Source organism: Schistocerca gregaria, chromosome 8 (genome assembly GCF_023897955.1).
Source record: "Schistocerca gregaria isolate iqSchGreg1 chromosome 8, iqSchGreg1.2, whole genome shotgun sequence".
Taxonomy (NCBI): Eukaryota; Metazoa; Arthropoda; class Insecta; order Orthoptera; family Acrididae; genus Schistocerca; species Schistocerca gregaria.
The window spans coordinates 130,735,903-130,759,089 of NC_064927.1; the positions used below are offsets into that span (position 1 = coordinate 130,735,903).

Sequence of the window (23,187 nt, forward strand, 5' to 3'; positions counted from 1 at the left end):
TTGGTAGAGTCGGACCAATTCCATGGCCTCCACGTTCTCCTGATCTCAACCCTCTTGACTTTCATTTATGGTGGCATTTGAAAGCTCTTGTCTACGCAACCCCGTTACCAAATGGAGAGACTCTTCGTGCTCGTATTGTGGACGGCTGTGATATAATACGCCATACTCCAGGGCTGCATCAGCGCATCAGGGATTACATGCGACGGAGGGTGGATGCATGTATCCTCGCAAACGGAGGACATTTTGAACATTTCCAGTAACAAAGTGTTTGAAGCCACGCTGGTACGTTCTGTTGCTGTGTGTTTCCACTCCATGATTAACGTGATTTGAAGAAAAGTAATAAAATGAAGTCTAACATGGAAAGTCAGCGTTTCCGGACACATGTCCACATAACATACTTTCTTTCTTTCTGTGTGAGCAATGTTTCCTGAATGTTTGGCCGAACCTTTTTTGTAACCCCCTGTATAGACACGAATTTTTCCTGCGCTCTGTTTGAGAGCGGAAATGGAAAATGAATGCCAAGCAGTGGTACATGCTACCCTCCACCATGCGCCGTTCGGTCGATTGTTCAAATGGCTCTGACCACTATGGTACTTAATTTCTGAGGTCATCAGCTGCCTAGAACTTAGAACTACTTAAACCTAACTAACCTAAGGACATCACACACATCCATGCCCGAGGCAGGATTCCAACCTGCGACCGTAGCGGTCGCTCGGTTCCAGACTTTAGCGCCCAGAACTGCACGGCCATTCCGGCGTACGGTGGACTGCGGGTTATTTATGTAGATGTAGATCTAGACATAGAGGTAGAAAAACAGACGCCGTACATTCCTAAAATTTCAGAGTGAGGTGGCGTAAGTGTTATGTAATGAAACCCATGACACATTGAAAGGTTTATACACCATATGAAATGCTATTATACCACAGTTAGATTTGTTTCCGTCGTGTCCCTCGGCTGTATTAATGAGATACAAGATCAGAGGAAGGGCAGCATCGCTCGTAAATATTTAATTTGTTTGTTGCAGATCGATTTCATCTACTGTGCTGCTATCTCTAGTGCAGCTACGTCCATCGCCATGACTTGTATACAATTGTACTAAAGAAAGCTACACAATAGTTGAGATCGATCCACAATAAAGAGATTAAAGATGTGCGGCTGATGCTGCTATTCCTGGACGTCAGAGTTAGTTTGGGACATCAGCTCCTGGTGCATCTTTGACTGAAAATATATTGAAAATCGAAATATGGTCACTTCAGATATCTTTGCACACTAAACACGTGAGCGAAAGAAATTGTCTTCTTTACAGAGCTTGCGTTATTGAGAAAAGCGCTGAAAAGCTAGTAGGTAACAGTCGTGTCGAGTCGTGGCATGAGCCATTAGTACCTGTGGAGTCGTGGAGAGAGGATGTTGGGGCATAGCGGAATGAGTAGCTTGGATAGCGGATGTGCCGCGCATTGATATGGTTGGTTGGTTTTGGGAAGGGAACAAACAGCGAGGTCATCGGTCCCATCGTATTAGGGAAGGCCGTGCCATTTCAAAGGAACCATTTGCCTCAAGTGATTCAGGGAAGTCACGGAAAACCTAAATCATAGCAGTCGTATGCGGGTTTGAACCATCTCCCTCCCGAACGCGACTCCAGTATGCTAACCACTGCGTCACCTTTTTCAGTGTGCATTGATTTCTATCCGAGACAATCCTATCGTCCGTAGCTCGTGGTCCTACGGGTCCCGGGTTCCCGGGTTCGATTCCCGGCGGGGTCAAGGATTTTCTCTGCCTCGTGATGACTGGGTGTTGTGTGATGTCCTTAGGTTAGTTAGGTTTAAGTAGTTCTAAGTTCTAAGGGACTGATGACGATAGATGTTACGTCCCATAGTGCTCAGAGCCATTTTTGAGCAATCCTCTATGTGTACCTTAAGGATGAAGGTTGATTTTTAAGATTATCATAAAAAAAAAGACTTCAGGAAAATGTAACTGAGTTTGTTAGCTGAAAGCTGGACTTCAGTGTTTACCGCTGTACAAAGATTTAATGTTGTCCAGTAATATATACGTGCTGGTAATCAGGGAGAACTGTCAATCATGTGTTCAGCATTCTAATTTGCCCTCCCCAATTTGATTAGTTAAATAATATAATATAATATAATATAATATAATATAATATAATATAATATAATATAATATAATATAATATAATATAATATAATATAATAATATAACAATATAATAATTCCAATCCCAAAGAAAGCAGGTGTAAGTCACAGCTTCAAAATACTAACGCGAATTCTTTACAGACGAATGGAAAAACTAGTAGAAGCCGACCTCGTGGAAGATTAGTTTGGATTTCGTAGAAATGTTGGAACACGTGAGGCAATACTGACCCTACGACTGATCTTAGAAGTAGATTAAGGAAGGGCAAACCTACGTTTCTAGCATTTGTGTACTTAGAGAAAACTTTTGCCAATGTTGACAGGAATACTCTCTATCAAATTCTGAAGGTGGCAGGGGTAAAATACAGGGAGCGAAAGGCTATTTACAATTTGTACAGAAACCAGATGGCAGTTATAAGAGTCGAGGGACATGAAAGGGAAGCAGCAGTTGGGAAGGGAGTGAGACAGGGTTGTAGTCTCTCCCCGATGTTATTCAATCTGTATATTTTGAGCAAACAGTGAAGGAAAGAAAAGAAAAATTCGAAGTAGGTATTAAAATCCATGGAGAACAAATAAAAACTTTGAGGTTCACCGATGACATCGTAATTCTGTCAGAGGCAGCAAAGGACTTGGAAGAGCAGTTGAACGGAATGGGCAGTGTCTTGAAAGGAGGGTATAAGATGAACATCAACAACCAGTCTCAGGACTGAAGACCACAACAACAACAAATAATAGTGTAATATTATTTAACTCAGTCAAGAAAACAAACAGATTAGTTAAATAATAGTGTAATATTATTTAACTAAGTCAAGATAACAAACTTTTGTAACAGAAGTCTTTTGTAGAAGCTCATGTTGGTAGGTATGACGATGCGGTGAGAGAAAATGCTGATGATTCACAATAGTTGGAATTTACTTTGGTGTCATTTAAACGATTAAATGTCAAAGTACTTCGTTTTTGTAATTTACAAATATTTCAGAAAACGTATCCCTACTGTACACAGAAACATGTGACTCTCCACCGCTGTTCTTTGTCATGACAGGAGTGTATGTACAAGATTATTCAGCTGCCCCTACCACTGGGTTTTATGCAACCCAAAATGCCTTCAAATACCATGTGCAAAAGGTTCGTATTCCTTCTCTTGGCACAAGCAATCTGTTTGTCCGACAGGACACTTTTGTAGGAGATTTAGTAGTTAAATTTTGTGCTGGTATGCGTTTTCGCTACGTGCCATAGTTTTCGAATTATTCAAGAAACCGTCAAAAGCGTTTTTTTTTTCTGGACAACATGAAAACTCCAATGCTAATGTATCCCAGTACAAACTTTAACTGCATGAAGTTTCCAACAGAAAAGTCTTGTTCATTATTTATCACCGGTCTAAAAGTTGGCACATAAGAACAGAGAGAATATGAAAAGCATGTGCGTAATATTTGAAGGTGTTGCTGGTTGCATAAAACCCAGCGGTAGGGGCAGACGAATCACCCTGTGTACCAGTCGGTATTATGAAACCAGCGTAGTCGAGTAGGTAGGCGTGGACACGTGACAGGACTGCCTAACATAGCCATTCTTTTTGTATGTACCCGTCATCATATTGTGAACACAGTTGCCCTATTTGTTGCTGTTACAGCGCGAGGTGTTCAGTATGTCCTGGCATAAGAAGAGTGGTCACATAAAAGAGAAAAGCCATTTAGACTGTCAAAATCTTAAATTAAAGTATCGAAATATTAGTAACAAAGATCCAGAATTTACTGCCCTCCCTGTTATCAAAACTGAGAGATGACTGAAAGCCGAAGCAGATAGTGTGTCATTGAACGTATGTCGAAAGACTGGTTACACGTCTTAGGAGGGGAGTGTCCATGGCCACTGGCAAAAATTTTGTCTCTGTTGAGGTTGAAATTGAGAGCGACAGTGATCTTGTTGTGTTACACAGGTCGAGGTGAAATGAAGTTAAATGGAAGTTTCCAACAGCCTCGGGATTCCGCTGTGACAGTTTTAGAGTCATTCAATGAAAGTCTATGAACTACTCAAATCATGCAGTATTAGCGACTTTATCCTTCCGAGTATAGAGTGGGCCATCTATGGATTCATTGCAGGGATGCAGAGGGTGCAGACAGAAAGTCTTGTGAAGTGCTTTTGAAAATGTTTTCCGAAAACTATGTAGAGCAACTAGTTCTACAGCCAGCATGCAATCGAATGTTCTAGACACTGTAACTTCAAACATGCCTCAACTTACTGACGGCATCAGTACATTGGGGGAGGAGCAGATATTGCTACGCGGGATTAGCCGAGCGGTCTAGGCGCTGCAGTCAGACTGGTCTCGGCGGAGGTTCGAGTCCTCCATCGGGCATGGGTGTGTGTGTTTGTCCTTAGGATAATTTAGGTTAAGTAGTGTGTAAGCTTAGGAACTGATGACCTTACCAGTTAAGTCCCATAAGATTTCACAGACATTTGAACATTTGAGGAAGAGATTATTGTTTAACGACCCGTCCGCAACTAGGTCATTACAGACGGAACACAAACTCGGAGTAGAGAAGGACAGAGAAGGAAATCAGCTTTGTTTCAAAGGAACTTTCCCGGAAATTTTATTAAGCAACCTCGGGAAATCAGGGAAAACCTAAATCTGGATGGGAAGACGCACGTTATCCTCCCTAATGCCAGCCCAGTGTGCAAACCACTGTGCTACCATGCTCAGTGTCAGTACAAAGACAGGGATTGGCGATCATTATCTCATGCCAGTGACTATAGTTACCAAACTTAATAAATCATTGAGGTTAGGAAATAAGCATTTGTTAGCATCTCACTTATATAGTGAAGGAAAAACATCGCATCACCAAAAATGGAGTTGCATGACTCAAACAAAAGTTAGTTGGCGTGTAACTACATGTGAAAGATGATGGCTATTCAGATTTCGCGACAGTCGCATGAGGGTGGTGCCTGTAGCTTCACTATGAGGATGCAAATCAGGTTTGCTTTAAGTACGTGCTGTAACGGTCGTGAGCGTAGCTTTGAGACTGGGTGTGGTGAGTTGATGTCTTCAAAAATGCAAAAAGAAACCCGAAGTTTTAAATATAGCATGTAAGGTGTCGTTCACGTAGGAGAATCGTACAAACATATCGTCGTTGACCGTCGCACAGACACCCGTATGGAGAGCATCGTAATAAGGATACCTGGTGTAGAGAGACAACTGAAAGAGTTGAAAACAAATGAGGCGCCAGGTAAGCATGAAATCCTAATTCGGTTTTACAAAGCGTGCTCTACGCCATTGGCCCCTTATCTAGGTTTCATTTATTGCGAATCTCTCGACCGGTGCAAAGTGCCATACGATTGGAAAAACGCGCAGGTGACTTCTGTATACAAGAAGGGTAAAAGGACGGACCCGCAAAATTACAGACAAGCATCCTTAACTTCGGTTTGCTGCAGAATGGAACGTATTCTCAGTTGAAATATGGTAAATTCCCTTGAGAGGAAAAGCTTGCGTCCACGAACCAGCACGGTTTTAGAAAAGCCTTACTCTTTAGTCACTAGAGATCCTGCACACTAAGAATAAAGGGCGACAGGCATATTCTATATTCCTAAATGCCCCTAATGATTTTGACATGGCGCCCCGCTGCAGCCCCTTAAGGGAGGTGTTGGCATATCAAATACCTTCCGAGACATATGACGTACTGTCACAACTGCAGTAGATGAGAGGCTCGAAGACTTCTTAGATAACAGAGTTCAGTACATTCGATGTCGAGTGTTCGTTAGAGACAAAGATATCGTATTATTCTCTGTATACATAAATGACCGGGCGAGCAGCACTCTGCAGTTGTTTGTTAATGATGCTGTAGTGAACACCAAGTTGTCGTTGTTGTTGAGCGACTGTGGGAAGACACTAAATGACTTAGACATAATTTCTAGTTGGTGTGATGAATGGCAGCCAGCTCTAAATGTAGATAAATGTAAGTTGATGCAGATGAATCTGAAAAACAATTCCGTAATATTCGAATACAGAATTAGCAGTGTCCTGCTTTACACACTTACCTCGATTATATATCTGTGTGTTATGTAGCAAAGCGATATGACAGGAACGAACATGTAAGGGTAGTAGGAGGGAAGGCGAGTTGTCGACTTCGATTTATTGGGAGAATTGTATGAATGTGTGGTTCATCTGTGAAGGAAACCGCTTATAGGACTCTAGTGCGACTCATTCTTGAGTACTACTCAAAGGTTTGGGATCCACACCAAGTCATGGAACAACGACTTCTGTAGCCCTACTCGTGACGCACACGTTTCCTTACGTCGTGGCCCATATACAGCCCGTACTTGCTTGTTCTCGCTCAGAGGTCCCCCATGCAAGAATCGTCACGGCTGCCGCCCCTGTCCTCCCAGAAATGCACGACATGCATCCCATCGACCGCCACATCTACAGAGGAAGACGTGCCGACAGACGTTGTGGTCAAACAGTATCGACGTTTCGAAAAGTCGTTGTTTATGCCCTGCGTGCCAGAGAGAATCGAGCATGAAATACTGACATGATGACAAAGGCGATGTGGTCGCGCTCGTTATTAGCCGTGATGTAATGCGGTGGGGCAGCTACTGCAGTGGGGATGTAACATTGCTCACCGGAGTGGGGAGAGCACACAGCCAGATGGAGACGGATATACAGTTGACCGAACCACGCTACTGGGTGCGCGACCTGAACCTCAATACAAAACACTACACAAATGCACTGCATTCGTCACGCTTCATCGGGGATTCGACCTGAAATGTGAAACTGAAAACTCGTTTTAATTATAGGTGCTAAAATAACACATGTGACTTCAGTTAGAAGAAACTTTTATTCATTTTCGAGTACGGTAACTTTCCCCTTCAAATAAATACGAGAACGTGCTGAAAAGTTATGCATCTAATTTTTTAGTGAAAATTTCTATAGCTTTTTACATAAAATAAACGTTATTAACATTCTACATCTTTATTCTTCATGTCTGCGTTTGCAGCTCTCTGCCGCTAGACAGGGCGACACGTAACGTAACTGTGATGTTGTGTGAGAAACAGCATGCTGTAATCAAGTTTCGAATTCGAAGAGTTCGTCCACACACGGAGCACCCTTCCTTTAGCAAGACGCTGCAAGACCACACACGTGCGCTGCGACATGTGCAACAGTACGACGCCTTAGCTTCACTGTCAGCTGTCACCCTCTACCCTCCAGATAGTCCTCGCTTGGCCCCATTCGATTTTCACCTGTTTCCAAAATTGAGAGAACAGCTTTGAGAACTTCACTTTGATAGTGATAAAGAAATGCGAGCAGAGATGTGGTTGCGGTTTCATCTACAAATCAAACATTCTATAGAGACGGTATCAATAAACTGGTCTCTCGTTTGGAGAAATGTGGTCATCGCCAGAGTGACTATTTCGAGGAATAAATACGTAGACATAAAGAATAAAGACGTTGAAAGTTAAGCCGTGCACGGCTCGTGTTCATCCCGTTAATTGTCATCTCCTATTAAGGTAGCGCCGCCTCGTGTTTTTATTCCATTTACTGGTGTCACTATGTTCCTGTCTTACTTGCAGTGAGTGGGAGCAGCAGCATGTATCGATAAGCGCACTGTCGTACAATCTCTGGAGCGACTGATAGGATTTCTGGGTCGTCGTGTGTCGGGTAGTGAGTGAGTGGGCGACGCACCAGCAGTGCACTAGCGACGGAGCTGCAGTCACGGATTGACCAGTAGTCCAGTCGGTCGGTTGGCGTGGAGCAGCAAGCAAGCCTCCCGTCGCGCAGAGTGGGGTTGGAGCTGCTGGCGGCGTGCACGCGCGGTTGGAGAGTGAAGCGCTGCTTGCAAGTGCTACAGAGTTTGTCGTCCACCGATCTTGGACATGAAAGATGAGTCGTCACTTAACTTACTATCGAGCCTCGACTGTTTACATTTCTTCGTTTGATCCTAGTTGTTGCCTTTGGCACATTCCCGCGAGCAACAACGTGTGTGTATTTCAGTGGGCTAAGATTCCAGCCGTCTTCCTGTGAAATTTAATTTATTCCCTGTTATGGAAATTCACCAGCGTTATCTTCTGCCTTGTGGCCGTTGACGTTCCAGTTACCTGCCCTGGTTGTTAACGTAATTTTAGACAGGGTATTTTCCTCACCGTGTTCTTGCTGTCCAGCGCGACGTGTAGTCCGACAGCTGATGTGTTGTTGTCGTTGTCGTGTATTGAAATTAAGTTTTTTTTTTTTTTTTTGCGTGGAGTGGAACTGATTTTGTTGACTGGTCGGTCGACTGTCTGTCGGTTGGGTTGCCTCCATAGTAATTACCTAAATGGGCGTTAGCGTTACAACCCCAGACTGACTCTTGGAAACTATTGAGCGCCGTTCCTTGTGTGCTATGTAGTAACTTCCCTGTTTGGATTTTAGTTATTTCATTGATGTGTGGCTTTCTGCCCTATATCAGTATCTCTTAAATTAATATTCTTCTCTTGCCCTTAAGGCGTGACATTGCTACTCTTTTATATGGAACCTTCAGCCGAATTTTACTGGAGAGGTTGTAAGATAAGGCCTTCTGCCTTTTGATTTAAACTCCTCTTATTGCTTAATATACGACCTCCAGCCTAGTTCCGTTAAACTTAAACTGCTAAAGCCTTCAGACGATTAGATTAAAGATTTAGAAAATATTCTTGGGTGAAACCTCCAAAAGAACTTTGTATTTCAATTTTGCTTAAGCCTTGTGTCTTGGATTTTCAATGTGACCGTCAGCTCATCTAAAGTTAACCAAAGGAGGTCGATTAAAGCTATCAGTGTTTTGCATCCTTGTTGTAATATTTTGTGTTGATAAATAAAGTTTGTACGTTGAGTGCAGCTGACAGGAACTTATTTTGACCCCTTTCCACAACTTAATCCGCTCTGTCCCGCTATCCCAGGCATTTCACATGTTAAAAACGTGAGTTTCATGCAAAAAGCTGTAAAGTTTTTCACGTAAAAGATTCAGACGCATTACTTTACAGCACGCTCTAACAGTTACTGGTCAATCAATTTAAAATTTAGAACCGGTACAAGTCATAGATGACAATTAAATTCCTTTGTACAACTTATAGTGTTGTTCAAGTTTTTTGCTGCATTCATCTGAGTAATAGTTTGGGTAGAAGAAGCTGAGGGTTTTTACTGTGGCTTCCATTCACTGTTTTTTACTTCACCGTCATTATCGTTATCATTATCATGATCTGCCATATGTGATGTGGCCTCTTTGAGTCGGCGTGCAATATAGGACCCCTGTTTCATTTCTGCCGATCTTGAGTTTCCCATTGCCAGTTCAATCTGGCTGTCTTTCTTAAGTGTCTGTCCCCTTGGTCTTTTTTTGGTGTACTGAGCTTCAGTCTGGTACTTGTTTTGTCCAACTGCCATCTTTTCTTCGAGTGACATGACCAACCCATTGCCATTTCAAGGTAATCACTCATTCCATTGTACGTCTGACCTTTGCTGTCTGTCTGAGATCAATTTCTTTCTCTCTGTCTTGTGTAGCCCAGTATTGATCTTTCTATTCCTCTTTGGACTACTATTAGTTTTCTAACTGAACTCTTTTAACACCCACGTCTCACAGCCTTACGGTATTACTGACAGTACGCAGCTGTCAAAAACTATTACTCCAACTCGGTTAACAACTTGGACTTCAAAACCGAGGAGTCTAGTCTAATTTAACTCGTCAACATGTTTCTGGTTTTAGATCTACTTTAATGTTTAACGGTTGGCCCAGATACACACATTCTGCGACCCTTTGATGCTGTGTACTTCCCGTGTCCATTCGTTCATAACGATCTTGGTTTTATCACAGTTCATTTTAAGGCCAACTTCAGATCAGACTGACGCAAGTTTATTAATCACTGTTGGAAGTTGTTATGTACTATATGCACAGTACAATATCATCAGCAAACCTCAGGTTATTTAATCTCTTTTCCATAATTTGGATTCCCATTGTTTACAAAGATAATTTAGACATTGCTTTTTCGAGGACTGCTGAAAATAGTTTTGGAGATATACAGCCGCATCGTTTTACGTACTTTTAGGTCAGTATTTCATTGTTTTCTTCAATTATACTCACAAACGCTGTGGAGGTTTTGTATATATTGAATAAAACTGCAATATACGCCCGCTCTGTTCCATCCGCTATTACGGCCTCTAACAGCCGTAGATTGAGGATATCATCAGTTGTACTAAACTCTGCGCGGAACCCAGATTGGCCGGACGTTGTGGCCGAGCTTCAATCTGGAAGCGCACTGCTGCTACGGTCCCAGGTTCGAATCCTGCCTCGGGCGTGGATGTGTGTGATGTCCTTAAGTTAGTTAGGTTTAAGTAGTTCTAAGGGGACTGATGAACTCAGATGTCAAGTCCCATAGTGCTTCGAGCCATTTGAACCATCTGAGTTTCTTGAACCCAGCTTGCTTAATGGTTCGGTCCAGGGCAAGTATAGTTCTCAGTCTGGTAGTCAAAATTCTAATGAAAACTTTGTGCAGTAATGGGCAGGAGGCTGATAGGCCGGTAGTTCATTATAAATTTAGTGCTAATTTTGTTATATATTTGTATTATTTTGGTTTTATTCCTATCTCTTGGTACTTTTCCGCTGTGTAAACTGTTTTAAAATATTTTAGCTAAATGCTTTACAGTTTCGTCAATCACCAGCCTTTAAGATATCGACTTTCGAGGGGCGTATTTCTGGGATTTGGGAAACTAAGGCATCCAATTCGTCTAGGGTAACATAACGTAACTGATTTTACTGTACTGTTTACTATAAAAATTCTTGATGTATTCTATTATTTCTTCCTTATCTGTAATTCGGCCTTAGTCTGTGTCTAATGCTATTAGTTGCTCTTTCAAGACTTGAGCTTCCGCTTGGCTACCTATAAACTAGATATATTTTCAAGGCAGGACTTTAGGGTATCTTCGTCATACTTCTTGATGTCGACTTTCAAGCTCTTTCTGAAGGCCTTGCATAGTTCTGCATATCCTGCCACACCGAAGTCTCTATGTAGTTTCGTTTTTCTTCTCTTGGCCAACAATATTCTCGTTCTATTTGTCAGCTCCTTTGGTTGGTTTTGAGATTTTCACAACACACCATTTCTTCAGTTACTGTGATTAGTATCTATCGTTACTGTTTATGCTTCAAATTCTTCTACATTTCTCTGAATTCTTTCTTGAAATTCCTCTTTGCCTTCTTAGAGATTTGTGAAATTTAAAATTTTTCATTTTCCTTCATTTGGTTTCAGTCTTTCATCCGTTGTATTCAGTTCAAATCTTGCTCTTATTAATCGATGATTATTGTTTGTAGTGAAGCTGTTCAGCACAGAGACATCTTTAACGTTTTGATATCTGTTGGTAAGAATGAAGCCTATTCCATTTTTCACTCCAAAGTTAGGGCCCCTCAAGTCAATTTGCGATTAGGATGCTTCTTGAAGAATGTACTCATAATAGGTGTTTTCATGCAGTTTGCAAATTGAACCAGTCTCTCGCTAGGTATTTTCATGCATTTTGCAACTTGGACCAGTCTCTCGCCGCTGTCATTTCTTTCATCTGTTCCATGTTTGCCAATAACTGAACCACCTCCCTTGTTCTTTCCAGCTTTGGCATTAAAGCCACCAGTTATAAATTAATAAAAGCAATATCTACCTTTTCCACAAGCTTCTTTCAGTCACTCATACAAAGGATTCTTCCTCCTCATCCAAGTGACTTGAAGTAGTGTAACTGCTGGAACTAGTTACATTTTACACTTTCCTGACATTTTGAAGATGAATCGTGCAATTCTGCTTGAATTTCCTTCTTATACTGCTACCTTGTCTGCTACAGTTTCTTTTTACTAAAAACCCGACTCCATTTAGTTTTCCATTTCGTTCCACTTTGACAGAAGAGATTTCCTGAATTCAGTCGAAGGCAGTTTTCACATTCACGATGTACGTCATTGGAACGAACAGTGCTCCAGTTAATTTTTTTCTAATTTCTCTTCTGTTTCTGTCAAGCTGTCGTTTCCCACTAGCGAACGACAATTGTGTTCGCCTATTTGGAAGCATCGCTTCTCTCGTTTTGTGTACTTACGGTTTTGTGATACTAAAGCAGCTCCGACCCGGAGATCCGAATGTGGGGCTAATTTAACTCCGGAATATTTTACCTCTATGTCTCACATCATGACTCGAAGGTAAGAAGCTTAATTGCCATACCGGCTTCAGAACGGATTGGCGGTCGCATTTTCGAGGCCGTCCCTATCGTGTTCAGCCAGACGCTTTTGGTTGGCCGCTCCTCTGGAGTACAGACGCCGCTGATGCTGCTGGATTTGGTCCACCCTGGCTATTTAATTTCCCCGGTGGCACCCATATAGGGAAGGCTTTCTCTGACACACCTGGGGAAAAGTCCGAAGAGGGACTGGCTAAATGATTCTTGTAATTAACTTCTGTGTGTGTGTGTGTGTGTGTGTGTGTGTGTGTGTGTGTGTGTGTCTGTGTGTGTGTGGAGGGGTACTTGCGTGTGTGTTTTAATGCGACTAAATGTGCTTATGCGAATGCGTGAGTGAATGAGTCGTGTTGCGTTATTGTTGTTAATTCTATTGCTCAGAGTAGGTATTTAAATTGAAGTGACTGCGACAGCGCTGCTTGAATATACGCTACCTGACTAAAATCATCCAGACACATATTAGTGGTCACTAGCCTCTATGATGGCTACAACACTAAGATGGGGTGACTTTCAGTGAGGTGTCCGAATGTCTGTGGAGGAATGGTGTACCATCCTTTCTGAAGAGACGAAACCAGAGAGTGTTGTAGCGATGTTGGACGCTGACATCTGGATCGCAGATCACTACATCATCTAATGCGTCGCGTAGCTTTACAACAGAAATGTGTTGCTTATGATGAATGCTCGACTATTACAACCCTTTTTTTTAATTCCATACGCACACTTATCGTGCTAGCTGGACGGCTAGTAGTACTTTCGAACTCACGATCGATTCCTTCCACTGATTTAATGCTATTATTTACAACCACCCTCCGCCATGCTCGATGGTCCCTCTACGCCAATACAGGAGATTTGCCTGGTCTCAGTTTAGCCTTGACTGTTATTTAGAGTTTCTGCTTCACATCATTAACAGTCGACCTGGGCAGCCCTAAATGGATTCAAATGTACCTGAGGGATATCCTATGACTAGTTCATGTTGGAATTCCCCCTTCATGGAGTTATTGCTTCTGAACTGCCAACACAATACCCTCCACCACCTATACTAGCGGGTCCACCTCTCCTGGCATCTAGCTGAAAATGGCGCTTTACAAAGGGCGTCCAGATACCTTTGATGGAGCGGCGTTGACTTAATTTGCCTTCAAAAGTGTTATGTGCTGTCCCCGGGGTTCTGGTATTATCGTGGTTGGGGAACTAAATTTACATATACAGTGAGTCCGGTACTTGTTATCGTCTGTAACACATTAGGCTTCCCTAACACCGAACAGTCTTATTGCTAATTATTAGAAATTACGCTCTTTGAGAGGTGGAATTCACGTTATAGGGTGTCGTTGCTCTGCATAAACATTTTATTTTGATACGCAAGTTGTGAGGACAGCTGCTCACAGGCCTACTTCATTAAAGTTCAGCGTATTCACTTTATAACTGCTTTTTTTTTTTTTTTAAGACACGCTGACTGTGCATATGTCGTACTTGGCAAGCAACTATTAGTACTGCGAATTCTTGTAGTATGTAACTGGGGATCAAAAAGTCAGTATACGTTTAAAAAATTAATAAACCATGGAATAATGTAGATAGAGAGGTGAAAATTGACACACATGCTTGGAAAGACAAGGGGTTTTATAAGAACTAAAAAATAACGAAGTTCACAAAATGTCTGACAGATCGCGCTTGACAGCAAAACGTCAGTGACTGCGCATGACAATCGTGTATAAAAAGAGCTGTAATAAGAGAGAACTGAAAAGGCGCTTTTAGTGAAGATGTATTATCAGAATGTGGAATGTGCTATTTAAGCGTTACGATCCTATCGCCATAGAATTGGGGATTCGAACGGGTAAAGGTCCGTTTACAAATTCAGCTGTGGCGAGAATGATTTCGAAGTTCGAAGCCACGGGTTGTTTATACGATAGACCCCGAAGTGGCCGACCGAGCACAAGGCGCAATGCTGCTGAGACAGTTCAGGAAGAAATGGAGACTATAGCGGGTTCGTCTATGGATGGGGAAGTCAGCGCTCGTGCAGTCGCATGTTGCACCGGCATTCCATACAGTACTGTTTGGTTGGCACTTAGGCGTACCCTCCGATGCTACCCGTACAAAATCCATCGGCATCATGAACTGTTGCCAGGTGATTTAATGTCGCGGTGGGCGCTTCAAAAGATGACAGAAGATGACGATTGATTGAGTAACGTGTTGTGGGCCGACGAAGCTCATTTCACGCTCCGAGGGTCTGTCAACGCCAACAACTGCAGAGTGTGGGCTATCGAAAATCCTAGAACTGTCGTGGAAACTCCATTGCATGACGAGAAAGTCACGGTATGGGTTAGATTTACCACATCTACCGTTATCGGGCCTTTTTTTTTTCGAGGAAATGCTTGATTCTGTTTTCGTAACTGCTACCGTGACGGGTGAGAGGTACGCCGATATGTCACAGAATCGCATCATCCCCAGCCTGGATGATAAACACCTGCTGGAACGTACGACGTTTACGCAGAATGGCGCTCCACCCCACATACTTGACGCGTGAAAGATCTCTTGAGCGCCTCGTTTGGTGATGATCGTGTGCTCAGCCGCCACTTTCGTCATGCTGGCCTCCCAGGTCCACAGGCCTCAGTCCGTGCGATTATTGGCTTTGGCGTTACCTGAAGTCGCTAGTGTATCGTGATCGACTGACATCTCTAGCGATGCTGAAAGACAACATCCGACGCCAATGCCTCACCATAACTCCGGACATGCTTTACAGTACTGTTCACAACATTATTCCTCGAATATAGCTATTGTTGAGGAATGATGGTGGACATATTGAGCATTTCCTGTAAAGAACGTGAGCTTTGCTTTGTCTTACTTTGTTATGCTAGTTATTGCTATTCTGATCAGCATCTGTCGGTCCTTTTTTGAACTCTTGTATTTTTTGGTTCTAATAAAACCCCATGTCATTCCAATCATGGATGTCAATTTGTACCTCTCTATCTACATTATTCAGTGATTTATTCAGTTTTCAAATTCATACTGACTTCTCGAACAGAGCACTCCCGTCGCATTGCCCCTAATTTATAACAATAACAAAAAAAATGAAACGGAGAGACTGGCTGTGTGGGCACGTGTTACGACGTGATGCTTTGTTGAAAATTATCTCAACAGGTATGGTGAAAGAAAAAAACTACAGGGGTAGGCCTACACGGGAGCATAGGAGCAATCCCGCTGCCCACCGCCAGTTCTTTCAAGAAGAGAACTCTCATGTATAAAGCAATATTGGATTAATTAAAGTTAACATTTCACGAGTCTCAATATCTGCAACGTCATGTCTGCTGAACTGTGTGTCCTACAATTGTTTCATGTTGAAGCTATATTCCGTGCTATAGTAAATAAGTAACAAGCTAAACTTCACCCCTAATGCTGATGTTTTACTGCACGAATGGCCCAAATGTGGTAAGCGGTAAGATTTCCTTTCCTTAAGTTGTCTTTTAAGAGGAGAGGGTATGTGAGACAAGAGAAGTTCCGAAAAAATTCGAAATTATGTCTGAAGCTTGTTGAAAATCCGTGACTGCTCTGATTCTCAAAGTTGGGTACTATACCCTGGTTAATTAGCACATCATGGGTTATGCTGCTTCTAGACATTTATTCTGTTTGTAATTGTAATACTCGACATAGTGTCTTAAACTTTTAACATAAGATTAGACCTCTTAATCCTTAAATGCATGATTTTTCTTAATTTCAAGCTGTAAAAATTCCCGCGTTTAATTTATAGTGACTACATTACGAAAGTAAACTGAATTTTTTTAATGAAATTTACAAAACATTTTTCTTGACAATCGCTACAAACACAAAAACAGACCTAGTTTCAAATCTATCGTAAAGACACTCGAATTAACTCTCTACACCATATCTACTTAAGTTTTCAAAATAAAGAAGTAATTTTCAAACCCACAAATCAGTGCACAAACACCAAAAAAGTCAATATCTTCTGCCAAAACACACGCGCGACAGTACATCCACACAGGTGATTGTCGAACTGGTTCAGTTCATCCTGCCATTTACGATTGCTAAGAAGTACTACTATCAGCTTAGCAGCTGCATTAGAATGTATACACTTAACTACATTACGAATTTGTTCAAAATGGTCCAAATGGCTCTGAGCACTATGTGACATAACTTCTGAGGTCATCAGTCGCCTAGAACTTGGAACTAATTAAACCTAACTAACCTAAGGATATCACACACATCCATGCTCGAGGCAGAATTCGAACCTGTGACCGTAGCGGTTGCTCGGTTCCAGACTGTAGCGCCCAGAACCGCACGGCCAGTCCGGTCGGCTACGAATTTGTACAAAATGTGGCTCAGTATAGGATACATCGAAGAAATGAAGTCTGTAGCTGATCAGCTTCACTATGCATTAAATGGTTAATTTGTGTATTTTTATTATAACTTCAAATTTTCAAATTCAGTAACTAATTATTTAAAATCAAATGTTTGTTTCTGCTGGAAGCCCTTAAAAAGGCAGTCTGCAACAGGTATCCGGAAAAAGCTGTAGTAGTTGTTTAGTGATACAGATAAGGCACATTATCGACAATGTGGGATGCAGCAGTTAAGCTGGAACGAACAGGGCAGCGAGTTACAGCGGGGATGGTAGCTGCATCAAACCTCGTCTTCGGCTCATTAGCTGAACAGCAACGGTAACGCAGGCGACGAGACTTGGCGGACGCGCCCAAACGCCAGTGCAGGCAGACGAGGATGCTGTAGTCCGGCTGAGGCACGCGTGTTATCGCCACCGAGGTCGCAAGGTCGCCACGCGGAGCCGTGCTGTTCTGTTTTGTCAGCGGGCAGCAGCCCACGGCGCACAGCACGCAGCACGCCGGGCCTTGGACGTTATACGGTCATAGAGTAAAGCGACGTGGCTAAGCGAGGAGGCGTCCAGTCCACGCGAGTCGCGTGTCAGTGCAGTGAGCAGGCAGAGCACACGGCTTCGCTATGCACCGGCTCGTCTACTACCGCCACCTAGAGCTGATCGGCGTTGCAGGGTGAGCTTACGCAGTCCTCCAGGGCAGAGCAGTGCGTCACATTATCAGTGTGACAGTGTCATTGTGATTATCACCTTAAACTTTTGTCTCATAGTGGAGACTCAGTGTTTCAGAAACGTAAACTGAATTAATGTAAGAGTGAGGGAGAGACTGAATGACTGTAAGAGAGAAAGAGAGACTTAGCGAGTGTAAGAACATTGGAGAGAGTGTAATATTCTGTGTATGTGTGAGTATATGTGTGTATTTGTGCGTGGGTGGGTGGGTGGGTGGGGTGGGTTTGTGGTTGCGTGGATGCGAGGGTGGGCGGGTGAGTGGGAGACTGTGTGAAGCAAAGACAGAGAGAGACAGAAAGAGAGATAGCGAGAGAGAGAGAGAGAGAGAGAGAGAGAGAGAGAGAGAGAGAGAGAGAGAGAGAGAGAGAATGGGCTAGTGTAACACAGTCATAGAGAAGGAGGAAAAGACTGAGCGAATGCAGTACAGAGGGGAATTGACCGAATGAAAAATAAATTCAGGTGGAGTGAGTGACTGAACGAGTGTAAGGTGGAAAATGAGAGGGGGGAGTTCTGGAGGGCGAGGATGGGTGAAGTAGGGAGAAGATTAGCTGAATGCAAGAGAGATACGGAGATTGAGGGATTGTATGAATTGAACAGAAAGAGAGCGAGAATAATATCATAAATGCACGTGCACTGGAGGACGCAATGTAATCATCAAAACATAGGCAGTGTAATAATATAAGTGAATGTGACAAGGAAAGTTTTTTTGAACGAAAATGATGAGTCACTGATTTTAAATCAAATCAGATTTAGTACCTTATTGACCTGTGAGCCACGTGCACAGGTATCTGCTGAAAGATGAACATTTAGTCCGGCGAACCGTTTTGACACTTTCAGTTTAGTGAACAGTCGTTTTTCCGTCTTTTACCACGAACGTTGTGTGCTACCTGTACGTGGAAATAATGAGTCATCTCACACTACTATTGGACTATTTATCGTGGCGTATTAGTGCACAACTGATGAAGTACATACAGCAAGCGTTGAGAGTGACACGTCTTGTCTGTACCCACATATAGACTATGAAACTGTTACTGCTGTTATTCTTTTTCTGTTAACACAGGACTGTGGGCATATGAGTACTGGAACTGTATATGATAAGTGGCAAACATTTGCAAAAAAAAAAAAAAATGTTTGTAACCAATGACAACCTTTTACTTCTGTATGCACATGTCCATGCAAGTCTTCATTTTAATAAGAGCGATTCTGCTCAACAGATTGTGGGATATGTAATGCTTGTTGGATGATACGCACGGAACAAAATAATAATTTTATGTTGTTCTGAAGATTGCTCGTCAGGGAACTGAAACTAGTTATCAATAAAGATGCCGGCCACGGTGGTCTCGCGGTTCTAGGCGCGCAGTCCGGAACCGTGCGACTACTACGGTCGCAGGTTCGAGTCCTGCCTCGGGCATGGATGTGTGTGATGTCCTTAGGTTAGTTAGGTTTAAGTAGTTCTAAGTTCTAGGGGACTGATGACCACGGCAGTTGAGTCCCATTGTGCTCAGAGCCATTTGAACCAATAAAGATGTTTTTCACATTTGGAACTGGGATTTTTAATCCATACATTCTAACATCGCTTCTCACCCTATTTGACAATGTGAAATAACAGCAAAATAAATGAGACTGGTTATGATTCTTTAATCCGGTATTTAAAAGATAACAGGGCTTTACGTTTCATTTAGTACATTACTTTGCAGCTCACTGCATTATGAATATGTCAGTCTTTATATGGGGCTGATATTTAGTCAAGATGTAACATTATATTACTGGAAATTTTAAGGGATACACTTTCCTTGTACAATGTGGGGAAAACGAAAGTGGCGCACAAAATATTTCATAAACTTTAAGATAGGCAACTCAAGTTACATTACCTGCCACAGGTGTGAATGGTGTCAGGTGGGTTGCCTACCTTAAGGTACATGAAATATTTTGATAACCAGTTTCACTTTGCCCAAGCTGCTGGCAACTGATTTATCTGTGATAAGCTTCATATTGCAATTACTTCGATCGGGCAAGTAATGAATACTATGAACACTCTGCCTGGGCACTCCAGGTATTCATGTCACTTATGTGTTGGGTTAAAACCTTTTGAAAAGTCTGCAGTTATTACTGTGCCAGCGTGGTGAGGCTATAGTGCTTGCTCAAATCCATTGGTTACTGTTGTGACTTGTCGCGTATATAAATGGCAGCCGTTGCTGCAGTTGGCGGCTTCGTGCTTTCTTGGCAGTAATCCGGAATCTTGGCGAGAACTGGGGCTGAGAGAAGTTGGCTCGGTCTTTGCGCCTTATAATACCTACGCCACGGCTGCAGCGGGGAAGTAAGTTCTACGTAAAGTTGACAAAGAACCTTTTGTTCAAAGTTGAGCCGTCTTCGCCGTTCCCCACACAAACGTCCCATAGTTCCCATTGCAGGACTCTGCGTCATTAATTGCTTTCAGCAGCATCGCTGTTAGAACTCAGGGTACACTTACCCTTCTGCGCGTCACCGACACACACAGTTTTGATGCTGCACAACGTGTACAACTTTTAAGGGGTTTAAATGACGTCTATCCACTCTACAAACCATTACCTCCCTCAGCGACAAGCCCGTAGATTGTTCCGGCCAGCGTATTTTGTTGATTATAAAGCGCTGCACTTTGTCTTCATATCTCTGGCTGTCGATGTACGATATTTATACTGTTATTTGTTAGTTGCGAGAATAGATGGCGTGAATGTGAGTCTTGTTTCCACTATATTTCGTTCGTTTTGCGTATTGTTTTCGTATGCAGATAGAACTCATTATTGGTATTCTGTGGAAGAGAAATGGCCCGCCGTGTTTTATCTGATGACCAAATTGCCGCCGCATGGGTTTAGCCGAGCGGTCTAAGGCGCTGCAGTCATCAACTGTGCTGCTGGTCGCGGCGGAGGTTCGAGTCCTCCCTCGGGCATGGGTGTGTGTGCCTGTCCTTAGGGTAATTTAGGTTAAGTAGTGTGTGAGCTTAGGGACTGATGACCTTAGCAGTTTAGTCCCATAAGATTTCACACACATTTGGCATTTTTTTTTTTTTTTGAAGAAATTGCCCATATCTGAATATTTTTGACAGATAGATAGTGAAGATAATTCGGGCGACACAGGTGTCTTTCAAAAGGGACGGCCATACTATGTTTTCAGGCACAGAACTGTAAAACAATGGCGGAAACGGTACTTTCATTTGCTCCTACTAAGAGTATTGAGTTCATTTTGGTTACAGCGTTCCTTTCAGACCAAGTAAATGATAATATCTGATTTCATTACAAATTTTTCCAACGGCTCCAAATAACCCAAACGGACCTGTACGCTGAATTACACACATAAGTTTCCTGTAACATGTACCACTTACAAGCAAAAGACTTGTCTCCAGTGTATGTTATGTTTATTCTTCAAAATCAAAGAAAGTGGGGAAGCAAATAGGCACGTTATTGGTGGGAACAGAGTTGTGCCGTGTTATGTATGAAACGCTGTTTTAAAACATTTTATACGAAAATGGGGTATCATTGTAAGTGGAAAATGCTATTGTATTTAAATACGATATTCATCACTGATCATTATGTTTTCATGAACGCATTTTCTCTATACATATAAATGTGCGACTATTTTTAATTTTACGAAAACAATGTCATGTGGAATAGTATAATTTGTCAATATTACACCAGACATCGTTTTGTTCACAAATGCATATTATAGAAGACAAAATGGGTTTAAAATAGTTTTACTTTTGTATTTATATGTTCGATATTTTCCAAGGCATGAATTTTTGAACAGAGCTAAAACTGTCTGGGTTCTGCGGACATTGACAGACATTGGGCGGGCACTGAGAGCGTTAAGCCGTCTAGTAATGCCTTTTCAGACTTATGTAAAGTGCGTTTAACTTCCGTAATTTGGCTGCTGCCACGTTGTGATGACACGTGTGTGAAATATCTTCCAACACATAAGCACATGACTCTTCACCAGTTCTATATAAACGCCGTAAGTTAATGTATAGTCCGTGACTCTTATCAATATTAACCAGTCCCTGATCTGAAACTTCCTGGCACATTAAAACTGTGTGCCGGACTGAGACTCGAACCTGGGACCTCCCGAGTTCGAGTCTCGGTCCGGCACACAGGTTTAATCTTCCAGGAAGTTTCAGATAAGCGCACACTCCGCTGCGGAGTGAAAGTCTCATTCTGAATCCCTGATCTGCTCCATTTGTGTATAAGGAGACGAATAACTGACGTGTGTAGCTCTGAACGCGCCGTAATCCTCTTTTCATCACTCTCCGTCTCCCACCCCCATTTCCTCGTCTATTTCGGTGATTAGTTCCCTGGCTTCTTAGTTGCTGCCTTCCACGACTTTCTCCCTTGCACAAACTCAGAGCAAAGCTCACACCCAACAGAAGCAACGTAATTCGACTATACAGCTATCTGGTTGCGGAGTCTAAAGGAAGTTCCCAACGAACGAAGCATGTACCAGTTTTTCAGTGTAATAGCTGATCACTGCACCAAGTGGCCATTAAGGTACTTTTTATTTTTTTAAAGCCATCTACAGTGAAACTGCCGTTACAGACGGTATTCAAAAACTGGTACATGTTTCTTTTTCTTCACATGACACTATCAAATTTAGATCTAATTTCTTGAGATTACAAAACCTATTTACAAGTATATGCACCTCATTAAATATGACAGGTAAGAAATTTTTAAAATTTATTGGAAAGAAGATTCAAAGTTGTGCTGAAACTAATAAGCTGTCAATTTAAATATGAATATACTACTTATTCCCATGTCACAGAGACCACACGTTGAAGCATGTAACGGTTCCGCCATTTCAGAAGCGGCCACTTTCCCACGTTAATAAATACATTTGAACGTTTTTAGGAATTCTGATACTGCCACCGACAGGAGAAGGTAGTCTGCCCATAATTTAAATTCCTTTCTTTCTCGAAAACAGTCTTAAACGCAAGTTGTCTTCCTGGAGTAGCGACCCCCAGATTAACCTTGTGCTTCATTAACAGATAAGAAACCAACAAGCCAGAATATATTAAATGGCGTCAAAGAACTCTCTTAAAAGTTGGTGACCGAGGCACAGACATTTAAGGAATTTTCTAATAGTAAACAAAATAGTTTTACACCGATAATTCTCATTTAAAATAAATAAGTTATTCAGGTCTGGACCTGGAGAATATTAACACTCTCGTGGTTCATGGGTTATATGTCCTGCTAACTTTTACCGCCAATACGAATGTCGGGATGTATGTTATCCAGCTCTGCATATTGCTGCCTTCTAGGGACGACTATACTGCACCTAAAAAAATCGGGACTGCACTGCACAGGCAATAGAGAACACTTGGACTACTTTTGCTGATTGGCCGCTTTCATATGGCCGCTGGAACACCACTGATCTGCATCATACGACAAATTTAATCATTTCTCACTTTTCAGAGATGTAAGAGGTATTATTAGTAACGTAATAATCATTTCACAGTACAAATATATTGTCGAAGGTACTTCTCAGAGACTATTATTTCATACTCGAAATAAAATGAGTGGGACACAGCTATTCCAGCAGGCCTTATTTGTAAAATTATTTATCGGTCTGAAATATAATGTGATGTTGTTTCGTTCCTTTTCATTAACCTTTATGTGGATAAAATCGATTAAGAAATCTGTTTTAAAATATGGAGGTGATACTTTTTTTCAAACTCATTATTATACTTTCAACGAGAAAATATCTCTTAGTTCTACATTTTTTCACAATAGGAAGTGGGACACATGTCTCACGAAACATTGCGGGTTACCCTTTCT

The 23,187-nt window shown here is 42.1% G+C and overlaps 1 protein-coding gene across 2 annotated transcripts in view; it reads left to right on the forward strand.

The window, feature by feature from the left end:
- Window positions 1–23,187, forward strand: part of LOC126284071 (calcium/calmodulin-dependent protein kinase kinase 1) — a 1,500,861-nt gene that overhangs the window by 1,035,330 nt on the left and 442,344 nt on the right. Inside the window, exon 1 of one of the 2 annotated variants that reach the window (XM_049982701.1) lies at window positions 17,124–17,336. The exons of the other annotated variant lie outside the window; for it this stretch is intronic. Coding sequence (XP_049838658.1) covers window positions 17,287–17,336 — 50 coding nt within the window. The 5' untranslated portion in view covers window positions 17,124–17,286. Of the gene's footprint in view, window positions 1–17,123; window positions 17,337–23,187 lie in introns of those variants that run through there. 2 annotated transcript variants of the gene reach the window in all.